This window comes from Aplysia californica, unplaced genomic scaffold (assembly GCF_000002075.1).
Source record: "Aplysia californica isolate F4 #8 unplaced genomic scaffold, AplCal3.0 scaffold00028, whole genome shotgun sequence".
Lineage (NCBI taxonomy): Eukaryota > Metazoa > Mollusca > Gastropoda > Aplysiida > Aplysiidae > Aplysia > Aplysia californica.
This window is the reverse complement of record NW_004797298.1, coordinates 1,584,346-1,601,808: the sequence shown is the minus strand read 5'-3', so window position 1 is coordinate 1,601,808 and position 17,463 is coordinate 1,584,346. Positions and strand designations below refer to the sequence as shown.

General features: G+C 38.9%; 1 protein-coding gene across 1 annotated transcript in view; it reads right to left on the bottom strand.

Annotated features, from left to right (window-relative positions):
• Positions 1–2,020: 2,020 nt before the first annotated feature.
• Positions 2,021–17,463, bottom strand: part of LOC101855544 (collagen alpha-1(I) chain) — a gene marked incomplete at its 5' end in the record, with an annotated part of 40,753 nt that continues 25,310 nt past the window's right edge. The window contains 5 exon segments of the mRNA XM_035973615.1: positions 2,021–7,544; positions 8,903–9,018; positions 9,818–10,015; positions 10,670–10,729; positions 16,194–17,087. Of these exon segments, the coding sequence (XP_035829508.1) occupies positions 7,337–7,544; positions 8,903–9,018; positions 9,818–10,015; positions 10,670–10,729; positions 16,194–17,087 (1,476 nt within the window).

Below are 17,463 nucleotides of genomic sequence, written 5' to 3'. Positions count from 1 at the left end.
CACCCCCACCCCCCGCAAACCAGAAGAATGATGCATAAACTATCTTCTCTAAAGTGAGAATCGAACTCAAGCCTTTTGCAAATGAAGCAAAACGCGTGACCATTTAATCACAGACGCTGGGGCAACGTACTAAATGAGGAGATTTTTTCCTTCAGCTGGGCGCTAACCAATGTCAAGTGTGAGTATAAGAACTGAGCAAAACGTAGTGTTTCTGTTCAGTTGTCATTCGTGTTCATTTTTCCTTCCTCTGGTATCCTTAAGATGTCGAAGGGTGGTGAAGGTTTGGCCCTGTGCTAAGTATGCGGCTTCTGTGATAGTTGGCATGTTGTTCCAGGACCTTTAGACCCCACCAGCCCTCGCCAAAAACATTTTCCATGATGCCTGTGTATACAAACAGGGTGTCCCTAGGTCACTCACCATCCTGGTTTTCATTAAAAAAATAGCTTGGTTGATTATAATATTATTATTCATCATCGTCATCATCAAAACTTTTCTCTCCCTGCATCAGGGTGTGCTCCACGAACAAACACTTTCCACCTTTCCCTATCCCAGGCTAGCCTCTTGATAAATGTTATTCCATGTTTTCCCACTTTTCTGTAGCCTACATTATTCTCTGTGACTCTTTTTCAAGTTCAACGTGGCCTTCCCCTTGATCTATTACCCTGTGAATTTCAATCTAACACTTCCTTGTTATTCAGTTCCCTGACTTCCTGAGAGTGTGTCCAATCCATCACTCCAATCTTCCTCCCACTTCATCTTTAACTCAACTGGGCTCTGTCTACGCTCTCCCTAACACTTCCTCGTTGGTGACTCTCTCTGTCCGTGTTCATCTGATCCTCAGTAACTTTCTCAGACACTTTTTAAGAAAACCTGGCTCCTCTTTGTGCACGTTTGAGATGCGTTCCATGTCCCACATCTATACATGTAGGCCTACAACGAGATTGTGATTGTTATTAGTCTGTAATAAATGCTTGAATTGAGCTCACTCAGCCCCCCCCCCCCCCCACGGCAGTGCTACTGACTGAAGTTGTCTTTAGGCCATTGCCAAAGGGGGGATATTAACATGCTCTTATGCACAGTAGAATTGTAAATGGGCTGAATTATCACTGTCAAACCCCAAACTGCACCGAAACAAAATAGGGGGAACTGCTGCTTTTTCCTTACTCATCCTTACTATCGTCATTTTTTCTCTACTTCTTTTGTTTGTTTGTCACTCTCCTGTGAACTGCTATTTCTGTGGTGCCTGATAGTCGAAGCAGACTTTGTGCTAGACAGGTGCACGGGGTAAACCTGATTCCCGTTTGGACATCTCTGTTGACATCCACCCCTCCTTGGTGCTCATATGACTTTTGCAGTTGCGAGCGCCGTAAAACCTTATTAAAACAACAAGTTTACTCAGCAATAAAACAAGGATCAATTCTCTCAACAAAGCTGTCTTTTACATGCTTGAGAGTTTCTATTGTGGTCTTTGAGCGCTCCACAGTTAGTGCTTCCTTCAACTCCTCAATTAGGTGGAGAAAATTTTCCGAATGGTGCACAGCTTTTGGGACACAAAGTAAATAGCTAAATAGAGTTACTGTACCCAAAAGTAACTTTGTGCATAAGGAACCCAATTATTATAAAATATTTCGGGAGTTCTTTCAAAAATGCATAAATGAGAAAAAGACCTGATTTGAAAAGGTTCCCTTAAAGTAAATATGGCGCTCATATGACCTTATGCAGTTGCAAGTGCCGTAAAACCTCTATTAAAACTAAAAAAGTAAATAAAAACCTCATGCAGAAATAGTATCCATGAAATAGGAAAGTTAATAGGTTAGCGTCAGCACGTCAGTGTACATGTGTAAAGCCAGAAAAGCCACTTCACTATTTAAGCTCACTCTAATCTGTCACCAAGACTCATAAAAACATGACATTTCCAGTGATCTCACAAACCACACACAAGAAAATGACAAGATTGTAGCCATGCACACATTCCAAGAGACAGGCACATTCCACAAAAAGAAGGCAAAAGTCTTTTCTGTGTTGTTGCATAGTATATATTATTAATTACTGAATTGTAGCACCATAGAACTTTGGTTTTTTATTGCGTTCGCAGTGACGACTTCTTGAAAATTTACAGAAAAGGTATTTGATATAGGTACGTAACACTGGACATATACCTTTCTCCAACTTTTTAACAAGAGAATTTTATGAACCAAAAACTGTACCAAGTTCACAGATAAACTGTTCTAAAAAGTATCACCAGATCATTTGTTTGTTTTGCTACCTTCATTATCTAAATGTGGAGAAACTGAAGTGAAAAAGGGGCCAATATCACCAGTATTTTATAGACTATTATTGAACAAAAAGCGCAGTCTACATCAGGACCTTGTTGGGACTAACCCTACAGGGCACACTAAGTTCATTTCACCTTACGACAAATATGCTTCTGATAATTGCTACATTAAAAATTTTTACAAAAGAATAGAAAACATATTGTGGAACGGGTAACGTAAGCAATACAGTCATGAAAACACTGCACCCCAGGCAGACCAGTTTTACTCCACAACTCTGCCATAATAAGATACAGAAGCAGGCCTAGTGTGCTTGGAAATGAATAGAATGCTTATGAATACCTTGCACAGGAAAAACAAGAAACAATGTATTTAACTTTCAAATGATTCTTGCTAATGATTACATGCCATTTTGAACCGATGATTTCTTTTTTAGTCAAGACTTTTAGAAAAAGTGTAGTAACTTGAGTGTCAAGCGAAGGCACCATTAACTGATGGGTACTGCTACAACATATAGTGAAGCAACGTAAGTATAACTGGCCTAAGCTATTTTTCAACAAACCAGAGACCGTTATTGAATTAAATTTAGATGCTTGTATAAAATTAAACAACAAAAAGAATTGTTCAGTTAAACTAACCTAAAAAGTTCCGTGATCCGCTCTAAGCAAACACATCATTCTCCTCCTCTGGTATAGCTTTACGATGGCTAGACAAACTACCATGGGGGTGGAGGGAACAAGAAAGTGATTGCTGAAGGGACAAGGGTTTGGGTAGAGCATAATTTGTACATGAAAGTGTGACAGGCTGCTTTCTGAGGATGTTGGTGATAGTATAAATATTATTCAATCATTAATTGCCTTACCATATAGCTCTCATTTCGTACATATCTCCTTCAATGCAGAAATCATGACAAAGCAGAACAAAACGAGATAAAACATTCGTATAATAAAACAGCCAACAGAACAAACTACAATACTAAAGCCAAAACAAGGACAGAGAAAATAATAATATGAACATTAATGAAATGAAATATGAAGCAGTCACAATGATAAATTCGGTCAGTAAGTGGATGAATACAAGTTAGAATAGGCTAACAAACCAAAGCAAAATCATTAGGTACTACACCAAGTTGATTGCAAAAATGCACAAAGAACTGCACATGCCTCGAGTTTGTTTCCCCCAAAATGAACAGAACTCAGAAAATGTTTCTTTTTTTGTGTGTTTTCTACAAATTTAAACTCCGAGAGGTACGGGTAAGTGGGGCGGGAACTTTAACAGAAAAAACTTCAAACGCCAATCAAGAAGAGCCTATTGTATTATGGAAAAATTAAAAATTATTTGCTGGCTTTTCACTAAAAGTAGCTCAACGTTAAGTCCAATTTAATTTAAACTTTTACTTGAGGAGGGGGGTTGGTGAACACTTTTCGTACTCTGTGTAGATAGATATCACATGGTGGCCCTAAAGCAACTAATACAAACAAATAGCTTTGTACAAGATACATAGACATCTCCCACTGAATAAAACAGAGAAAGAAATGTCATTTACAGCAAGCACTTGAGGATTTTTCTTGCAATATTCACCAGGTCTCATTGTTTATAAATTGATAAAAGAAGTAACCTCATAGCAAAGCAATCACAATATATACTAAGGGACAAAGTCTTCTTTTTGTGAAGAAAAGGAAAAAAAAAAGTGATGAAATAAATAGTAAAAAAAATAAAATAAATAACCAAACAAATTATTAAAATCATGTAACTTTAATAAGAGCTTCACAAGACTTCAATTACACCATACTAGTCATCTGAGAGAGTAAAAGTGCAAAGCAATAGGCAGATCTGTCAATGATGTATACGTATACTAATTACGAGTATAGAATGAAGCAGTGTCCAGACCTTTGGATGACATACGAGTATACGAGAGTAGATCTGAACTTGTGTGGCAGTCTCACCATTATGCTGTATGTGAAGCACGAGGGATGTCACTCGGGAAAAATACGAGTCTGATGGCTATTTCTAGTGGCACTGCTCAACACAAGCACACCACCGTAGATTAACGCAACAGCTCCAAAATCTCATTATAAATAGTGGTAGTCATGACTGCTGGTGATAGAGTCAAGTGAAAAATGGTGTCCGTTCTTGAAGAAATTTGAAGCTCTCGGCACCAGCTTCTGTTTCCCCAATTAGAAAAATTAATGTTACAGAAAAAGCATGCATATAGTTTGACATATTTTTAAAAAAGGGAGAAGAAAATAGCTTCTGACAACGAATTGTTTGTGAACTTCAAATGATGTATCATGTGGGGGGCTGGATACACTCTTTTGGGGAGTTATTTTACTGAACATAGAATCTAGGCCATAAATATTCAAAAAGAAAAGCAATAACAAATCCTTTCTGAAAAAGAGTTGTATTGAAATGATGAGTTTCAATATGACTTCATGAGTTGAAGATTTGCACCATCTTTAATGAGAATTGTTCATGGCATGTCAATGGATGTTTTAACATCAAAAGAACAAAAATGTTATGTGCACTCACTAAATAAAAAGCAACACAAATTTAATGTGGTTCTGTGGGAGAATTCCTCTCTTGTTTTATGAACCACAGCATTTGAGGAAAAAAATTTATTTACCACCCTAAAGCCCGGAAAAGGGACTGAACACAATAAAGATATCCAAACAATAAATTTCTAGAAAAAAATGTAACACTCAATATCCTATTTACCTTACTGTAGTTTTGAGCTCAGTCTCATTTAGACATGTCAGTTTTATGTACAAAAATGTACATTCAGCGTGAGTGCACATGCACCGAAACAGTTTGTGCACTGTGCCAGAACAGAACTACACTGCAGGAAATATTTCTCTGATCTTTTTTCTAACATGATTAATTTACACATTTTTCCTCGTAGATCTTATTCACCCAGAAGCAAACTTTAAAATAAAGATAGCAATACTCGAGAGAACAAATCATTGAAATTTTACATGAACAGCCTACACTGGTAGCGCAAAGCAAAATGTGGTAAAAGCTTTGGGGATTTTCTCTTCTTGTTACCAAGAGCTGTGAAGACTTGGTGTGTCCTGTGTCTCACAAAACTATCGTGCTAGCCAAACAGTTGCTCTGATCTGTCAGTCTGTTCTGGCACATGACACAAGCGAGTTAGTGTAAAAAAAACAAAAAAACCCATAACAATACAACCCCCTCCTTCCCTCTCCAAAAAAATAACCCAAACAAAAAAAATACAAAACACACACTTAAACTAGAACAGAACAAAAAACAAAAAAACCCATTTAAAAACAGACAATGCTGAGTGACCGGGACAAGCGAAATAAAAGGGCTGGTCTGTAGACCTGCTTCTGGAGGCAACTCCAAAGTGTCAAAGACATAGTCCTTATTCCTAAGACAGCAAATAAATTTCAGTCTAGCCTCCAGAAAATTCTTGCAACACATTCTTGTTTTGAACTCATTACAGTAAAAAAACAGGCCCAAAAGGGGAAAATAATCAAAGACTTCAAGCAAATTTTTTTTCAATGAGTTTTTGTTTTTAGTGAAGTAACTATGCAGAAAATTGAACTCGTCAAGAAATAATCTAGCTGCACTGCTTTAATGAAGGTTTGATCTAGGGAATGATGTATTGTTTGTTCCGGTCACGAACGAGAAATAGATGTCAAATCCTGCATGAAGCTGTAGCATAAATGTACACATGAAATCTGTGTAAGAAGCATCACACAATGTGAATGTTCCCTATAGAAATGGGACTCTGCCCTCCTTGTACAGAATGAGATGAAAGAACCCTTTTCACACATTGCAATGCCACTTTCGGATCATTCTTCTCCACCAGGCTCCTATAGACACGTATACAGTATGATGATTGTACACAAAGCAATGTACACAGGGTTCAAGTTTCAGATCACCTCACACTGACTGGCTTTCCTTTCACATGGAAACAACAGCTTCAAAAGTGCATCAATTTCATTTTTCAGTTTGATACATTGATAGTCAGAAGTTGCAGCTGTTCCTTTCCAATTCTCAGACATTCTCACATTCAAATCAGTCATCATTTTTCATCTGCACTTTTGCACATGCCCAACTACTACGTTCTTGGTGTGTTGCACTTTCGAAAAAAGCGTACATCAGACCTCACAGAACCGTCATGACGAGAACATTTTCTATTGACAAGTCTCTGTCATAATGCTCCTCCTCCTAAAAACTGGAACAAGTCTGTGGTAGTACGTATGTCTACATATGACTATGCTATTAATAACTAATAATTAAGTAACCCTTAGCTATTTCTCTAGGAGAGATCATCTTCCTCGTAATATATAAAACATACTTAACATTGATATAAACTCAAAAGCTTGATTTTAGTTTTTCATTTTAATTGTTGGGACTTGGGCATTCTTCCGTTTACAAAACAAAAGTACCCTACGGATGGGCCCTCGCTCAGAGGAAAGTATATGTGTCAGCAGTCATACTGCACAATAGCATATATGTTCTATACATAAGGCACTTGAATATTGTTGACTTTTGAGACTTCTTAACATAAACCATTAAAAAAATAAAAACACATTTAGATTAGTACAACTGAAAAGTCAGGATTATGATGTCCATGCAAGAAGCACTTTCATTGGTTCATCCCGCGATTCCCTTTCACTCTTCCTCTGAATAACATTCTCTCACAGACCTTGCATATGAAAAAAACTGATGTTCTAAATTACCATCACCTTTCTGTTTGTTTTGTTTATTGTTGTAAAAATTAAATGAAACATCAGATAAAAAACAGATTCAAAGAATTTCAAATTGTACTCTACGGCTCACTAATGGAGTACAGCTCAAGATAAAATAGATAATACTTAATGCTGACGACTATAGTATGAGAAGCTCATCTAGAGGACAAATGTACAAGAGATTACACAAACTGTAAAAATGCCAACCAGCATGCTGGCCTTCCACATCTCCTCTCCTTCAACAACACACAAGTGAAAGGCAAAGCAACTACATTTCCTTTCATTCTCTCCATTCAGCACTGCAAGGTTCTTGTTTCTCATCTACATTGAAATCTCAGTGGCCCCAGCTTAGAAGTTCCGCCGGGCTGTGTTCTCTATACACAACACGATGAACGCATTGTTACACGTGTACTCTTCCTGGTCCAGCAGCATGTGCTTGATCAGGGAGCTGGCACGGCCCATGTTGGTGGTGGAGCGAGAATGCCACTTGTCGCAGAACTTGCCGGCACTGAACTCTCCCCTCTGAGTAGATCCGTGCCAGATGTACTTTTGTGGCCTGAAAGTAGACGGTGAGCAGAAGGTGTCAAACTTCATAAGTAGAAGAGAGGGACCACATTAACAAGAAAAAAAATGAAGTACAATAAATGATCACATTACCCCCAAAAATAAAATTTAACACAATAAATGATCACATTAAGCAGAAAAAAAAATTAAGCACATTAAGCAACGCCATATTCCCATTGCTTGAATAGTTAGTAAGTACAGTGAAATCCACTTACATAGAAAACGGTTCATCTGAAAACAACGATAGACCCAAAGATAACAAAATCCTCTTTTTTTTCTTCTATTTTAGCAGCTTCTCTAAGAAGAAAACCCAGCTAAACTTAACAATATCTGGCAGTCCCGTGGACTTATTGTTTAAGCAGACTCCTCTGTCTGTGGAAACTTTGCTCACAGAATTATTCTAGGCAGACTTACCTTTTTGTATGTACTCACTTGAATACTTGTTTGATTTTAAACAATATGATTGAGTTTAATGCTGACTTAGGTAATAATTCAGCCTCTTATGTTTTCTCAAGAGGTCCAAACTGTGACACCTTTTAATGTCCTCGGGTTCATTGAAAGAGAATTTATGAGCATGGGCATCAGGTCATACTTAAGTGCAAACCTGCTTTCTGTTAGATCTAGCTAAAAGTTATGGTTTCTGCTTTGGGTCAACATTTTACATGCATAAATGATGCTGTATAAACTTATCAATTGTAGGAAAACATAAATAAACTTAAAAGCGTATTATATTTACTATCAGTTAAAGCTCAGTACCAATCAGAACCTCCCCTCCCTCAAAACAAATTTTTTTAAAAATTAAAAAATTTGCAAGGTAATGTACAACAAAAATAATAATTACTGAGCTACATGAAACTTTAAGAACCAAATTGCAAACTTACAGTACTTTCTTTTTTGCAAGTGGATTTGATTATCAAGATAGCCTACTTGATAAAAATTCCCCAATCCTCATTCAAACATCACAATCTCCCACTCCATGTTCTTAATCGTTAAAGGTCTTTTATCTCAGCACTGTAGCCAATATATTATATATCTATATATTGGCATTTTCTTTCATCAAATAAAGAAAAATTTGCACACATGGAAACTGTTCAATTTGTAATCACAAGAAGCTGTAAGTGCTAAGAAAAAAGACCACTGCCTTATATTCCAATTCCACTGGTCCATATGGTTGCCCCAAAAACCAAAGGAAAAAAAAATATAGAATGCAGACCAAAGTGGGCAAACAAACCTGATAATACTTATAAATCAGGACAAAGCAGGTCAGAATAAGGGGAGAGAAAAGAAACAAGAGCTGGAGGATAAAAACAAAAGACATGCTCCGAGCAAATTTCTTGGTTGGCTACTTACCACTGTCCATCGACCATAACATCTTTGCCTTCAAATGAGTAGATGGGGACCTGGGTGTTGAACTTAGCACCACCTCCATCAATCATTATCTCCCAGGAATTGAACAGAATTTGATTCTGAAGAAAGTGGAAAAACCATCAACATATTAAATAAATATCAAGATAAAATGTGTGTGTGTGGGTTGGGGGGGGGGGGGGGGGGGGGGGGGGGAGATACAAGAAGAACACAAGAAATGAAAATAATACCCTAGAAGAAAATTTAAAGAAAAAATTGTCTTTTAAAAGCCACCAAAAGCAGCCTCATGATGCTATGGAATAACCTTAGCTTATCAAAGTACTGTATGCATAGATCAATGCTTCCCAGAAATAGGAAAATTGTCCATGTAATAGCTTTTATACAGCATACCTAACAAAACAATTTGCAAAAAAGTAAGCTATATTCAAATTAAACGTATATGGTTTGACTATCAATGGAGAAAAAAATATCTGATCAATGATAGAAGTTAAACATTCTGCAGGCTTCTTCAAAGATTAAATCTCTACAGAAATTAGTATTTTCTCTCCAGCATTTTTTTCTGAAACAAGTATAAATATATCGGCATAGACAGGTCCTCCTGTTACTTCTACTAATTACTCCCATCATAGCAAAGCCACATAGGCCTACCTAGCTTTGTATCTATTTAGGTAAGTGTATATTTTTTTTTCATATTCATCTCACCAATGCTCTAAGTATGACCGATAAATGTAGAATCTAATAATTAGCACTCCCATTCATCCAAAAATGATCCAATTTGTATTTCATCTAGTAATTCAGACAGCTCTTTGTATTCCTGTAACAGACTACAAATCGTCATACACTTCTGTACTTATGAAGATGGAAAAAAAAGTCCTGAAAGAAGAAAAGTGTGTGACTCACATTTTTGTTCACAATAGGAATCTGCCTATCTCTAGAGTAGTAGATGATAGAGTTGAGGTTTTGTGTGGCGGATGAGAGGAAGGCGCGATAGGTTCCCCTCAGTCCGCTGCGGCGAGCCTGTCTGTGACACTCGTAGTCGGCTCCACGGATACCACGCATAGATCCTGCCAGTGGTTTGTCCAGGGCAACAAGGTGGAGCTGCGGAGGGGACACAGGGAGAGAGAGAGAGAGAGAGAGAGAGAGAGAGAGAGAGAGAGATAGACGTGAATGAATGAAAACATAGGAGATGTGTTGGTTTATACATAGGAGTATCAGCATATAGGATAAGATAAGATAAGAAAAGATGAGAGGAGATAAGATAAGATACATAAGATGAAATAAGATAACATTTTTTTTATATCCATATAAAGAAATTTGCTCCAGTGACGTAAGTCCATAGGCCTACACACGACCATCAACACGCCCTCTCTCTCTCTCCATCCCTCTCTCTCTCTCTCTCTCCTTCTCTCTCTCTCTTTCTCTCTCTCTCACACACACACACACACACATGCACACACATACACACACTTCATATACAGATTACCACACATGAATAGTCACTGGATGGATGTACAAAATGTTGATATTCTCGCACAACATACAATTGCTGAATAAGTATTGTATTTATAGAAGGTACATTCATTGTCTAATAGGCTTAATGTCTTAATACAATTTTCAAAACAAGGCCTCATGTAAAACTGAACATAAAACAAAACATAAATAATCTAGTTCTTTACTATATAACTTCACGTCTTTTTGTACGAAAAAAAAATACTTGGAACATAGAGAAAAACAGCTGAGAACGAGTGTTACCATGCGACCGGTAGCATAACTTGGTGGAGGGATGATGTTGATTGGCGGTGCCTCTGTGGTCTGCAGATTAAAAATAAAAAGAAATTGCTCAGTCTCCATCACAAGATGGGAAACAAACAATAAATTTACACTTGAGCTGACAAAGATTATAGATGGAGCTTTCTGTGACTGAAACTGAGAAAAAAAGAACTTAAAAATTGTATTTATTTACTTTTTTTTTTCGAGATGCGTTAGGACTGCAGGATGCAGCACTCTTCCACACAATCTACAAGATGCACAGCTAGATTCACAAGACTTTACCATTTCTCATCAAAAGTATCACACGCAGAAGAGTAGCTAATTCTGTGTTATGAAAAGGAAATTAAATGAGCAGTTTAATATTACAGCAAAATTTTATTGAAATTCTTCCTGAGAAAATGAAAGAATAAGAAACAAAGGAAAAGAAAACTATTATTATTGATTTCATGAGAACATTCACATAGTTTTGATTGAATTAGGCTCACAATTCAAATGATTGCCTCTGATGTATGTCTGATCAATAAATTATTCACTTTTTTCTTCTTTGACTCCAGATGAATATCAACAAGACTGACATATAGGTCTGACTCAACCCAGTGCTTATTGTCTGATGTTGCTTTATGGCAAAAAGTTAATGGAAACTTCTCTGAGAAAAATAACCATACTAGACCCCCCAACATGATCAAAATGAAGAATCTTTTGAAAGATGACATAAGTTAAGGAGTACAATCCTTGAAACCTGCTGATTAATAACCTTGAAACAGATAAAACACTGTCAACTTCCCAGAACAGTTATTGGCACACTTATTAGAATCTTTCTTAACAGAGGGACTGTATTCACCAAAATACAAAGTTTTGAAAAAAAACCAAAATCGAGTGAACAGAATATAATACTATAAACCAGTGTGAAAAGACACACCAATGACCAAAAAAAAGAGGAAAAAAAATGTTGTTAGACTAAGCTACTGCACAAACAAATAAAAACAAATCAACATCCAGACAAGAAATCATCTGCCTAGAAACTCAATTCTACTGAAAAGGAAAACGAAGGGGGATTAGAAAGCAGTTGGATGAGTTAATGGTGATCATCAAACTCACCAGAGCAGATCGAGTGAGAGGGGGGCAGAGAAATGGGAAAACTAGAAGAGCGAATGCTCAAGCTAGAAGAAGGCAAACGGGGGGCTGGGGAAATCTACAACGATAACATTGTTCCCACACAACGAGTTTTGGACTCGTCTACAAAAAGGCCAACATGAAGCGAGCTGACAGTGCAGGTGCAGACTACTCGCTAATAATAATGCGTTAATTAATTCATTTCCTACGTGCAGGTGCGCAGTGCGAGCTGACATAAAACTGGGACAACAAAAATCATACAATTAAGAAACTGGGATGTAAAGGAAGCAAATACATTTGCTCGCTTGGTCTTCTTGGGCAAAAAAAATGCTTACAAATACAACAGCAAAAAAAAACCAAAACAAACAAAAACAACAACAAAACCACCCCCCCCCAAAAAAAAATTTAAAAATTAGGGACCCCCCCCAACAAAAATACCCCCCCCCCCCCCCAAAAGGGCTCTACCCCAAAATATAGTTTTGACAACTGTACAAATTCGGCAAACATTCTGCAAGCATAATGGCATTCCTGTTGGAAGAGTATTATTTTCTGAATAAGCTCACTGATATGATATGCTAGCTATACACCACGCCCCTTTGAGAGCATAACACGCATTCCAAGCCTGCAGGAGCAACATTTTCTCATACATCCAAACTGTTGTAAAAACCGCACAATATTACTATGATGTTACTATGGCCTGTTTGTAAATAAAGCATCTTCTTCACTCAGCGGATTAATGATACGCGCATTCATCTGCAGCTGCATTCCTCAAGAAACAAACTGTTAGTCTGAACAATTATTGCTTTAAAAAGTCTGAAAATAAATAGGCCCTCCCCTACGCCATTTCAATACATGTATGGGCCAACGACCATGACCGTTTAAGCCAAAGGCTCTGTTAAAAAGTGCAGAAAATCTTTACACACTTGTGACAACATTATTATTTTATTAACTATTATAAGATTTCCAGGAATCAGAAGTGTTTTAAAAAGTTAAAGGACAAACAACCCCATTTAGTTTATTTAAGTTTTGCTTTGCCTCTTCACCTTGTTAATCAAGTAGAATTTTTTGGTTTTGCCTGCTCATAGTTTTCATACCTCACGTCTTTGCTAGTATAGGGGAACAAAAGAACACTTCTCTTCTTGCTGATTTTTTTCGGGGTACTTTAAAACGCAATTTAATTTAAGGGCTTCCGTTCATGATTCCAAAGAAAAATCCACGAGAACCGTAGGCATAAGAAATACAGCATATGACCAACAAGCTGAGGCCAATAATGGGGAAGATGAAAAAAAAAAGACTTTCTTGGGGTTAAGTTAGGAATCGTTTATGTGGGGGATTGAGGACGTGAGGGAGTGAGGGTGACGGTGTGACGGTGTGAGGGTGAGAGCCAGAGAAACATAAAGCATGCACATGAAGGCAACAGATCCAGGAACCCTTGCAGCATCACTTACACTCACAACAACCTCTGGCTCAGACTGAAACAAGGAAAGAGCTCATGAGCCACAGAATACACGTTGGGTCTATCATGTACAGGTGAAACAGTCTATACGTATGCGAGTGTCGCACGGTACATTGTGTACATTGTATGCAACTGGCAGACTGGCAAGGCTATTGCACAGTGCGTAGGTGCACACAAACCAGTTATGAGAGGAGGGTAATGATCCCAGGTAATCAAATCACAATATGAAATTTAAAAAAAAAAAAGAAAAGAAAAATAATTTAAACAAAGAAGGGAAAAGGGAATTTGAAAAAAAAAAAAAAGGAAAAAAAAATTTAAACAAAGAAGGGAAAAGGGAATTTGAAATAAAAAAAAAGAAAAGAAAAATAATTTAAACAAAGAAGGGAAAAGGGAATTTGAAAAAAAAAAAAAAGGAAAAAAAATTTAAACAAAGAAGGGAAAAGGGAATTTGAAATAAAAAAAAAGAAAAGAAAGTTGGAAGACAGAGGGGGAAATGCTGACAACAAAACAAAACAAAGGTCTGAAAAAAAAAAGAACACGACATGTCATAAGAAGGGGGAAATGATAGTGATGGTCATAAATGATTTCATGCCGAGGAGTATGATACGAAATAAATAAATAAATAATGTATAGATGTAGAACGTTGAGGCCACATGGCAGATAGGATGGGAAATGTGAGCGGAATGACGCAGGAGAGTTGCCATGAGTACATCAGTCAGGGTTAGTGTCGGAGAGTGAAGTCAGAGGAGAAGGAACGGAAACCTGTGGCAGCGGTGACCAGAGGGCAGTATTCGAGGAGTCCAGGAACTATACACATCATTGGGGTTAGTACATGATACCGTGGCGCGAATGAAGAAACTTCTCAGGTTGCCTTTGTTTTTTGTTTTTGTTTCTTAAAATTTTGAGTCATCCGTCCATAAAACAACAATAACAACAATAATAATAATAATAATAATAATAATAATAATAATAATAAAAACCAACAGCCCCAAAACAACAACAGAATAATCTGCTGTTACAACTGAGTAGATATTTATTTTCCCAACAAACACAGAGAAACACACACTGGCCCACATTAAAACAACTATTCACCTCTTTTAATTCTTGTAAAAACGAGTTCCTGTTCCTCATTCTACATATTTACAGCGACTCGACAAATTTGAAGCACGAGGAGGACAAAATAAAAAAAAACACGTGCTGTTGGTGAGCAACTTAAACAAGAGTCCAAAGACTCCAAGATTCAATGCCCATGATCGCAGTCATTTTCAAAGACCACTTCAACCAACGAGGCCATTTGCAACAGCCACTCACACATCCCAGAGCAAAACTCACTCACAAGACACAAAAACTACCGTATTAGACATACCATTAAAAAAATTATGATAAAAGGTTACCCCAAATCAGTAGATTTTGTTCAAAGCAGAAGCGCTTACAAGCTCAGCTGCTAGCGAAAAGAGTAAAGTTGAAGGCTGAAAACTCTCCACACCATTCCTTGCAAACTGCATGCTGCTATCACTATCACACACAAAAACAGGTTTAAGCAAAAGCCCCACAGAGAAGAGACAGCCCCGACCTGTTTCCTCCTTGCAAAATCGGTACATTTTAACCACCACCCCCCCCCCCCACCTGCCAAACAAACAGCAAAACAAATAACCCAGCGTGAATGTAACTGGGCATATAATATCATACCACGATGTTGAGACTGAGATCATGGCAATATAGTGAGCCCGACAAAGGCCATACTATCTCCGAAAACACGAAACCTCGTTGACCTTCAGAATGTCCTGAACAAGACCCTAGAATGTATAATAATAATATTATACTTGGGCACACAGTAAAATTAATAGGTTCTACGAGTTCGCATTCAGCCGTGGAACACAACAGTTGGACATTTTTCACAGAGGACATACAAATAACGTTCTAAAAATGGAATAGCTGATCATCTTACATCCAATGTTGACCACAAAAATAAATACACATACTGATAATGACAAAAGGGAAGAACCCCCTCCCGCATCTTTCAAATAAGCCTCATCGTAAAGAGATCTATTTTCAAGTCCTCGTTTTTTTTCTCTTCCTTAAAAAAACCACCAAGCAAATGAAAACACGAAAGCAAGCAATGTTTTCCTCCAGGAATCTGACAAGCTAAACCCTTCCCTTCTGACCACCCGTCACTTCCAGCAAAGCTGACACAACAGTAAGTATTTCATAGCAAAGGCGTCTTGCTTCAGGCATAACCAGCTAAAAAAACCCAACTAAAAAACCCCATAAGCCTGAGCTTAGCCCGCCCTTCCGAAAAAGCTGAACATTCGAGCTTGACGTCCTTACGGCAAAGCGATATAAGCAAACATAAGCCCATGAAAAAGTATTTGTCAAAATCAGTTAGACAAAAATCAAGGAAATAACCCCCCCCCCCCCAGTCATATGGCTTTTGTTAAGGTCCCTAAGGTTAAAGTTGAAGATTTTGATTTGTTTTGACCTCCTCTTTATATCTTTCACCCTATTCTTTATGAAATGTATCTGCTAAAAAAACTCGAGACTAAAATAAAAACTCCATCACACTGGAAAAAAGCATAATGAAATACGACACATCATTAGATACAATACTAGTCTACCTACTATAAACTACTCTGGTGCACAGCCTAGCTACTAAGAATAAATGACTTGTTATTTCCGAGAGCTGTGCTCTACTAATTAATGGATCATTAATGAGTGGAAGTGAAACATATATCTACATGAAGCGTTGCGCTCAGAGGCAAAGCCCGAGACCCCAGCAAGGGCAAGAAGACCCACAGAAAGAAGTGCCTTGGTGTTAAAACAGCTATTGAATTGCTGCAGAGGAGGGCTTCTCGCCAATCAAGCATAGTAAGGTATTGTACTTGGACCAAGGGAGAAAGAACACACACTACAGCGTGTCTGAGAGAAATCAGGATTTACCCGCAGGACTTCAAAGGCTACATTGACGGGGGTCTCCTTCTTCTCGTCCTCCTCCTTCTCCTCGTCCCTGTTGTCCAGCACGTTGACGGTAACCACGCCCGGCTTCCGGCGTCGGTTGTACCGGTCTCGGCGCCGGTTGAGTCGTTCCTCCCGGTCGAGTCGAGCCCGACGCCGGAGCTCTTCCTCCAGACGGGCTCGGTCTCGGTGCTGACGGACGTTGCTCGGAGGCTCGTTTGTCCCGCCATTGCCTTGCTCGCGCTGTCTCTGTCTTCGCTCGCGTTCCTCCTGCCGTCTTCTCTCCATCTCCAGTCTTTGCTGCTTCCTCTCCTCCACCTGCCGCTTCCTTTCCTCCACCAATCTCTGGCGTTCTCTCTCTATCTTCTCTCTTTCTTGATTCCTCTTTTCTTCCAACTCCTCTCTGCGCTTCTTCTCTTCCTCCAGTCTCTGTCTTTCTCTCTCTTCCTCGTTTCGTCTTTCGCGTTCTTCTTGCTGTTTTCGCTCCTCCTCAATTCTTTGTTTTCTCTCTTCCTCAATTCTTTGTCTTTTCTGGTCTTTCTCGGCTTTCCTCCGAGCATCCAGCCTCTTTCTCCTCTTTTCTTCTCGTTGCCTCTCTCTCTCTAGCCTAGATCTCTCGCCATTCCTTCTTGTTTCGACCTTCTCTCTCTCCCGCGCTAACCTGGCCAGTTCCGCTTCCATGATCTTCCTCTGTCGTTCTTGTTCTTCTCTATGCCTCTTCCTCTCTTCCAGCTGGCGCAGATACATGTTCTTCTCCTCCTCGTCTCTGTCAACCGCCGAGGTACTGTTCACAGGCCCGTTGTTGGAAAGATCCCAGTGGAGCGTCACAGTATCAATAATGACATCGCCATCTTCGCCAGTGAACGCCTCATTGGTACTCTAAGCATGCACATGGCCGGTCACGTGAGGTGAGATTAGTCAGGGAAACAATGCATTCAGTAAAACAACATTGTGTGAGGGGGTGGAGATGGAGGTGGTGGTGGGTGTAAGGGTGGGGGAGGGGGTGATGGTGGTTATGGTGGTGGGTGGAAGGGTGGAAGGGATGGTGGTGATGGTCGTTATGGTGGTGGGTGGAAGGGTGTAGAGGATGTTGGTGGTGTTGGGTAGGTCGAAGGGTGGAGGGGATGGTGGTGATGGTCATGTTTGTTGGTAGAGGTAGTGATGGTTGTACTGAGCGATGGGGGTGTCACGGAGATGGTGATGTGCGGGGGGGGGGGGGGACATGGAGGTGGTGACGATGGTGGTGGGTCGATGG